The sequence below is a fragment of the Podarcis bocagei genome, assembly GCF_964188305.1.
Source record: "Podarcis bocagei genome assembly, chromosome: 1".
In the NCBI taxonomy this organism is placed as follows: domain Eukaryota; kingdom Metazoa; phylum Chordata; class Lepidosauria; order Squamata; family Lacertidae; genus Podarcis; species Podarcis bocagei.
Window position 1 is genome coordinate 1943551 of NC_138125.1, and position 7507 is coordinate 1951057.

The 7507-nt window shown below is 51.0% G+C and overlaps 1 protein-coding gene across 1 annotated transcript in view; it reads left to right on the forward strand.

Moving 5' to 3' along the window:
- FANCM (FA complementation group M) overlaps nt 1–7433 on the forward strand; it is a 59608-nt gene extending 52175 nt beyond the window's left edge. Inside the window, exons 18-23 of the mRNA XM_081195438.1 lie at nt 592–748; nt 1354–1457; nt 3164–3613; nt 5485–5806; nt 6588–6879; nt 7227–7433. Of these exons, the coding sequence (XP_081051564.1) occupies nt 592–748; nt 1354–1457; nt 3164–3613; nt 5485–5806; nt 6588–6879; nt 7227–7341 (1440 nt within the window). The 3' untranslated portion in view covers nt 7342–7433. The remainder of the gene's footprint in view (nt 1–591; nt 749–1353; nt 1458–3163; nt 3614–5484; nt 5807–6587; nt 6880–7226) is intronic.
- Nucleotides 7434–7507: the final 74 nt, after the last annotated feature.

Here is a 7507-nt window from a genome sequence, read left to right on the forward strand (position 1 = left end):
GACACACACGTGGTGTGTCATTCAGCCCCTCCCATCCCCAGTTAAAGAAGAGGATCTGGTTTCAGGTAAGGAGGAGAGGCCTCTCTCTGCCTGAGAAGTCATTATAAAACTGGAAGCTGCCTTATACGGGCTTTGATCCATCTAGCGCAATATTGTCCACAGACTGGCAGCAATGGCTCTCCGGGGTTTTAGGCTGGAGTCATTCCCAGGCCTACTTGGAGATGCTGTCAGGAAACTAATACCAAACCAAGGAATTCGGGGAGAGGTACTTTTGGCCTTGTGTTTTGTAGTTGAGGATGGACAAACAGTTTCTGCACTTAGAGGCTTTGGCCCCCGGTAATGGGGAGCTTCTTCTTTCCATGTGAGGCTGTGGCCTCAGATCACTTGATCTGCATGGCTGGTGGTGGTGGGGCTTCGTGGGCTGGCTGCCAACATGGGATCGTGTCCTTGCCCGTGGCCAGTTCCTAAAAGAAGCCCAGTTCTGATCCGCTATGGGGTGGGGGTTGGCCAGTCCATGGCCACCTGGCATGGCTGGAGTCTGCGAAATGGGATGCTGCTGGGCAGGAACTCTCTTGCTTTTGCTTTGTGTAGAACGCAGCCAAATACTTCCTGGACCAAGAGGCGGAACTTTCTGAGGAAGGAGCCATGGAGGTTTCATCCGACGAGAGCATCAGCTCGGAAAATGTGCAGAGTTCTTCCCTCATCGAGTTTTTAAATGACGAGACACAGATTATGCAAGATCTCAATGGTAAGTGAAGGAAAACCCTGCCCTTTTCCTATTAGCTGGCACTTCCTTGGCTCTAATTGTCCTTTCCCACTGGCACCAGTCCTCCCAGTAGCGTTCCTACAAGGCCGTGATTGCAGCCAGCATGTCAGGTTTTGGAAATCAGTTAGCAGCAGTAAATCAGGACTGCATTGCTTAACCCTTCGGCCCATGCTGCAGTATCATCAACCAAGTGGAAAGGTGAGGCACAAACTGCAGGAGCGCTTGAATAGCCAGCGCTTGGACCGAGGCCTGGAAACGGATAGAGAATGAATGGCATGTTGAGATGGATGCTTGGAGGCCACTGAACTGCTTCTGTGTGGTAGCAATTGCCACATGTTGGAACCTGTCCCCCAGCGCCATTGTGGGAAGGGTTTCTCTGCCACTAACAGGCCCCTGATTTGCGCGGAGTCTGTTTGTGTGGTGGGAATTGTAACGGGATCCGCAAAACAAGCTTCCCTGCACAACACATCTTTCCCCCACCCTACAGAGACTCTTTCCGCCTGCGAAGCCTGCCCAAACGGGTGCTGACTGCGGCTTCAGTTCCTCTTCTGCCTGCCTGACGGCTGCTCTTTTCTCTCTCTGCTTAGAATCTGAGATGCATGCAGTCTACCTGAAATCTGTACGAAGCCCAGCTGTTGGCAACAGGTATAAGATGCAGAAAGGATGCGACTCGGTGGCTGTTTTCTCACAGGTAGGAAGGCAGACAAGGGAGGGTTGTGTCCAAAGCACAAACTGGGGGTGGTCTTGATCCACAAATGCTGCTTGTTGGTTTCTCACAGCCTTATCGGAGCAAATGGTCGCTTTTCACGGGTGTCGTCTTAAAGGACAAGGCCGAAAGGATTGTTTCAAGGTGGGCTGACTTCTTAGCAAGGCAGAACCTGCTGCCTCAACAGTCGGGATTTGTTTAATACCACCCTTTGATAAAAATTCATGCGGTTCACATGAATCAAAATATTAAAACAATGTAAAATACAAATATCACAAATCAGAGCTATTGTACGGCACAAGAAAGAAAAGGCAGCATGATTGGGGGGGGGGGCGGGGCGACAACCTAAGAGCAGGATTCCGATTCCACCTGAATGATCTGGGAAAAAGTCTGTGCCAGGCAGACTTCTCTGAGGAATGTGGTCCCTAGTTGGGATGCTGACCTTGAGAAGTCCTCCCTCCCTCATAGCCATGAGCAGAATGACCTTGGCCTTCCTTTCGGCACTGGGGAGTCAAGCAAGTTTGGCCTCAAAGGACAGTAATGCCACCATGAATTGGGCTCGGAAAAAGACTGGTAGCCGCCAGTGAAGGTCCTTTGACTGGGCCAAGTTGCTGTGAACAAATCTTGCCACTATTCAAAGTCTGCTAGCTGCAGCTTCCAGGGCAGCTCCACATTGCCCAAAGGTCCCCAGAACATGGCTGCCCTTGGCCAGCCTGCCTCTCTCTCAGTGAAGCCAGAGTTCATGTGCCAGCATTGGCTGGGAGAGGGAACTCCCCTTGTGCCACTGAGAACTCTTGGGAGTCCAGGGACAAGACTGGATCCTCCCTCCAAACCAAAGGAACAGATCCTTCAGGGGAGCACAAGCGCATCTAGAACACATTGACCTTCTCCCTAAGCCCAGGCAGCCTCCAGGCACAGAACTGCTGCTTTCTAACACTTCTTCAGCCTTTGATGTGAGTCCAGGCAGCAGCTCAGGGAGAGATGTGAACAGTCCAGGAATTTGGGTGGGGGAGTGTTTTTGCAGGGTGCAGGGGCCTGGGGAAACCTGGCTCAGGTGTTAACATGAAATAGCTTGGTTCCTCAGCATATCGACGCCACTTTGTCCCAGGTTCTTACTGTATTTAACATATAAATTATAAAATGTACCACAAAACTTATCACTCATACAATCTTTTTGGACTTCCATCAGCACCTCTGATGATCCACCGTTTTAACCACTTCTTATGCATTTCTTAACTTCATATTGCCTTTACATCTCTTAACAAATCATCCTCCCCCTTGTCCATTTTTACAATAATACTCCTCACAAAACTTCTTGCAACCCTACAAACGTCATCTGTTCTGGTTCTTACTGTATTTTTCAATAGGAAGGGCGGGGTAGACGTGCCAAAATAAACTGGCTCATGCAAATTAAGGCATTTGCCTTCTGGATTTCTGCCATATTCCATTCATACCTGTAAACCTGAGAACAAAGTGACACATCAACGTCATTTTGTCATTAGAAACTGTGCCAGCCTCATGTGCTGAAAACTCCTCCAGACTTGACTGGAAAGGTCACCTGCATTTCATCTGCTGGAGCTGGCCAGGCCTGCAGTTACAGCCCACGTGAGGCTCAAGGTGTTCTGTGGCCCTGCCTTGGGGATACGCAAATCATGGTGTGGGTTCTCCTCAGCGGTTTCATTGCCTTCCAGGTTCCAGAGCAGGATGAAAGTTATTTGGCGGACAGTTTCTGTGTGGAGGAGGTGGAGGACCCCCAAAGCTGCTCCAGTGAAGATGAGGAAGTGTGTGTTGACTTCAACCTGCTGCAGGAGAGCTTTGGGCAGGGGAGAAAGCAGTATTGCACCCGACGCAGGAGGAAGTTGAAAGAGGCTGCTCCCCCGCCGCTCAAGAAACGCTCCCGGATCCAGATTCTCAGCAGCTCTAGTGAAGATGAAGGAGGGGTCAGAAGGGAACCTCCTCCCTTCGCGAAAGCGGACCAGGGCTCACATGCGTCCTCATCGCTGGCTTTAGACCACCGTCTGGACTGCAGAACATCTGCTCCAAAGGCTGAGATCCGTCCGCCCCCAGAGAGCAGGACCCAAGGGCTCGTGGGACTGAAATCTTCCTTGTCAGAAGAACTGGACTTCCAGGCAACGTCAAAGGTATGGGCTGTGTTTAAGCTGTTCCTTCCTTTGCTGGTTTATCTGTGGCCAGGGTTAGAATAACAGACCAAAGCCCTGAAGGCGATCTGGTCAAAGCTCTCGCCAGGAGGCAAGATATCCCACAGCGCCAGGGATGCTTCTTCAGGCTTTCCTTGAGAACCTTCCGCAAAAGGTGCCACCCACCCCCTTGGTTGCCTCCTCCACTGTGAAAATGTAGTAATAAAATAATAATAATAATAATAATAAATTTTATTTATACCCCTCCCTCCTCAGCCAAGACCGGGCTCAGGGCAGCTAACACCAAGTATAAAAACAATTGATTAAAATACAACTTAACAACAAGATTAAAATACGACATTAAAATGCAGCCTCATTTCTGCGCACTTTTGGCTGGCAGCACCCCGGTTCCCCTTGGTCATGCTCAGAGGCCTTTTATAGCCTTTTTGCCTAACGGCCTTCAGACCAGAGATGTTGGGGGTTGCACAAATCACCTTCTGCATGTAAATTGAATAAATGTGCATGAGCTATTTTTGCAATGGCATTTACGTCTCATCTTGCGCCTAGAGGACTACAGAGGACTTGAGGTCAATGAAAGATTGTGGGGAGGGCACCACCTCCTTGTCCCCAGAAGGTGTCCCCTGTTGGAATAATTTGCAGGTGACTCCTCTGTGTGCGTGTGCAGTTGTTCTACTATGAGGCTAGAAGCATGTCTAAACAAAAGTGGGATTTAGGTTCTGTACCACTTGCCCACCTAGCCGTTCAAAAGCACGTCAAAAAGTGCAAGTAGATAAATAGGTACCACTCCGGCGGAAAGGTAAACAGCATTTCCATGCGCTGCTCTGGTTCGCCAGAAGCGGCTTAGTCATGCTGGCCACATGACCCGGAAGCTGTCTGCGGACAAATGCCGGCTCCCTTGGCCTATAGATTGAGATGAGCGCTGCAACCCGAGTCGTCCACTACTGGACCTAACGGTCAGGGGTGCCTTTACCTTTACCAGTTGTCAAATACTGCCATTTTCTATGCAATATTTGGACTGCCGGGCAAACTACCAGCCCTTACTTATATTTCCCTGTTGTTTTTCCTGGTGGTCTATTTTAGGGCCCTAAACAGGTCATTGATGCGCTGATAGTGCCTTAGTGGTCTCTTTATACTGAGCCATCCACACATCATTTCACTTTAGAAGTTTTTCTGTGATGCTTCCTCAGTGCCACCTGCAGGGACACTCATGCACTGCAGTGCAACAAAAGCCCCCCCCCCCCAGACACAACCTGGAACTTTTGAGGTGCAGGATTTCTGCAGGACGTAACAAGGCGTGCCCTGGTTGCAAATGAAGCAGCATGACTGCCCCCCAAAACCTTCACAGGCGCAAGCAGTGTTGAAAGCGGGATTGTGTGTAACTGCCCCAATAGCTTCCTGAGAACAAATCATCATTAATGCTCGATGAAAAGGATGTCTGGAAGGGGCCCTCAGATGGTAGAATCATAGAAGTGTAGAGTCCAAGCGTCATCCAGTCCAACCCCTGCGATGCTGGAGTCACAGCTGAAGAATCCCTGACAAATAGTCAACATCCAACCTCTGCCTAAATGAACGTTCCACTCTCCACCTCCCTGTTTTTAGCTGCTAAGGGGAAAAGGCTGGGTATAAATACATAATCGTAGTAGTAGTATTAAACCTACCCCTTCCAAGAGAGTCTGGAAGCACTTTGGAGGCAGGGACTGTGGTCTTGTGTCACCTGGGAAGCCCTGCAAGGCTCTGGGGTGCACTGGTAACGCACTATGAAGGGTGATGATAACAAAAGCTTAGCCTTCGCTTTCTCCTGCTCTGGCTGCTTTGAGGATGATGAGTGATGATTTCTCTTGCAATGTTTTCAGCCAGAAAACTCTTTGGGGCACCTTGCGGCGCTCTGTCCCCGGAAGAACCCGCCGCTGCCTCTCTGCGTTCTGGTTGACAGCCGTGAGATCTCCTCTGGGCCGGACGTCATTTCCACCCTGAAAGCTGTTCATGGGGTCAAGGTCCACGTTTGCTCACTGGGCAGCTGCGATTACGTGGTCAGCAGCCGGCTGGCCGTGGAGAGGAGATGCCAGGCGGAGCTGCTGAACGCGGCACACAGGAGCAGAGTGGTCCAGCGAGTGCAGCAGCTGAAGAGCAAGTTTGACAGGATCTGTGTGATCGTGGAGGAGAGAGTCAAAGCAGGTGGGTCTCCGGGCTTTGGCGGGTTTTCTCCTTGGGCATTAAACATTTCAGCTTCCAGCTCTGCTGGTTGTGCTGTTTAGCATTAAACAGAAAATGCAGCAGCTACAGCACTGCAAATACAGGTGAGCAGAGATGGCCATTTAGGAGGTAGAAATGTAACATGGTGCGCATGGGACCTTTTGAGGAAGCTGGTCAACTGTGTTGTCCCACCAAGTGCTGAATACAATCTATCCCAGCTGCTTCTGATCATGCACTGAAAGACGATAAGGTTCTTCATTCCACTTTGAAGAATGAAGAGGCAACTAGGAACTGCACCTTTTTCGGTAGTGCAGGAATGATCAGGAACTTGTATCTGCCTACTTGGTTTCCACTCAACTCTCTCTCTGGGTGAAAGAGAAGAGAAAGACGGGTCCTGATTTTAAGGGTCTTCCTCTGCCCCCCTGGGCTGTGAAATGCTGTAACAGCTGACAACTTGCAGCAGTTGAGAACACAACTGGCCCTTCTGCTAGAGACGGAATGGAGAGCCTGTGCTCACCCCCAGGCTTTGCTGGACTCCCCACAGCCCCAGGTCAAGATCAGGGGTGAGGTTGAGGGAGCCCAAGAACACGCAGAGCGCCACAACTTCCCCACATCTCTGTGCTTAGCACGTTGAAGCTGATCTCTTGCCACTTGGGGCATCAGGGAATAAAAAGCCACTGATAGCGAGAAATCTGGAAGCCTCTCCCAGGTTGGCAGCACAGGAGAAATGCTGACACCAAACTCTTGTTCTGTAAACTTCCAGGAGAGGCACGGAGAGTGTTCCACAGAAGCCGGCACTACGACAGCCTCCTGTTGGCCTTCGTCCAGGCAGGAATCCGGGTGCTCTTCAGCTCCTGCCAAGAGGAGACGGCTGACTTGCTGAAGGAGCTGGCTTCGCTGGAGCAGCGGAAGAACGCGGCCATCCAAGTGCCCACGGAGGTGCAGGGGCACAGGCAAGATGCCCTCCGCTTCTTCCTGAGCATTCCCTGCGTCAGCTACCCAGAGGCCCTGGCCTTGTGCCACTGCTTTGGCTCGGTGAAGGAGGCAGCCAACAGGTAGGGCTTGGGCAGGGCCTCTTCCCGTTTCCCAAACCTGAAAACCCACACTAGAGTGGGCTGCATGCTCCCTCCTCAACTTGTGATGGCTGATATCTGTTCAGGGACTCGGATCTCAGCAGCCCCTGCCACATTCTTTGGTAGCAAATTCCTCAATGCAACTTGGTGTTGCGTGAAACCAAAGCCATCCACTGCGCTGTCCTGAGCAGGCAGCCGGTCCCTTGGCTCTTCCTTCTCCCTTCAGGCACATTGGAAGAAGCGTCCTGCGGCCCAAATGCGCGCAGTGTTTCTCCTGCCTGTTGGCTTGCGATGGAGCTCAGCCTCCCTTCCCTTTTGCTCTTTTCCAGTTCCCCGGGCGAGATGGCAGCCCGCACCCGGATGAGCCAGCAGAAGGCAGAGAAGGTTTACCATTACACGCACTACGCCTTTGACGCTCAGATGCTGCCCGAGAAGATCACGTGACCAACTGCAGATCACAACAGGCACCCCTTTTTAAAAGACGCACTTTATTGTTACATCTCCTTGTAAGATATGTAAATAAACTTCCGAACTCAGTGAGTTTCAGGCCACCATTTTCCTCTGGAGAAACCAGGCAACTGCAAATGCAGCCTTACCACAGGGGCTTATT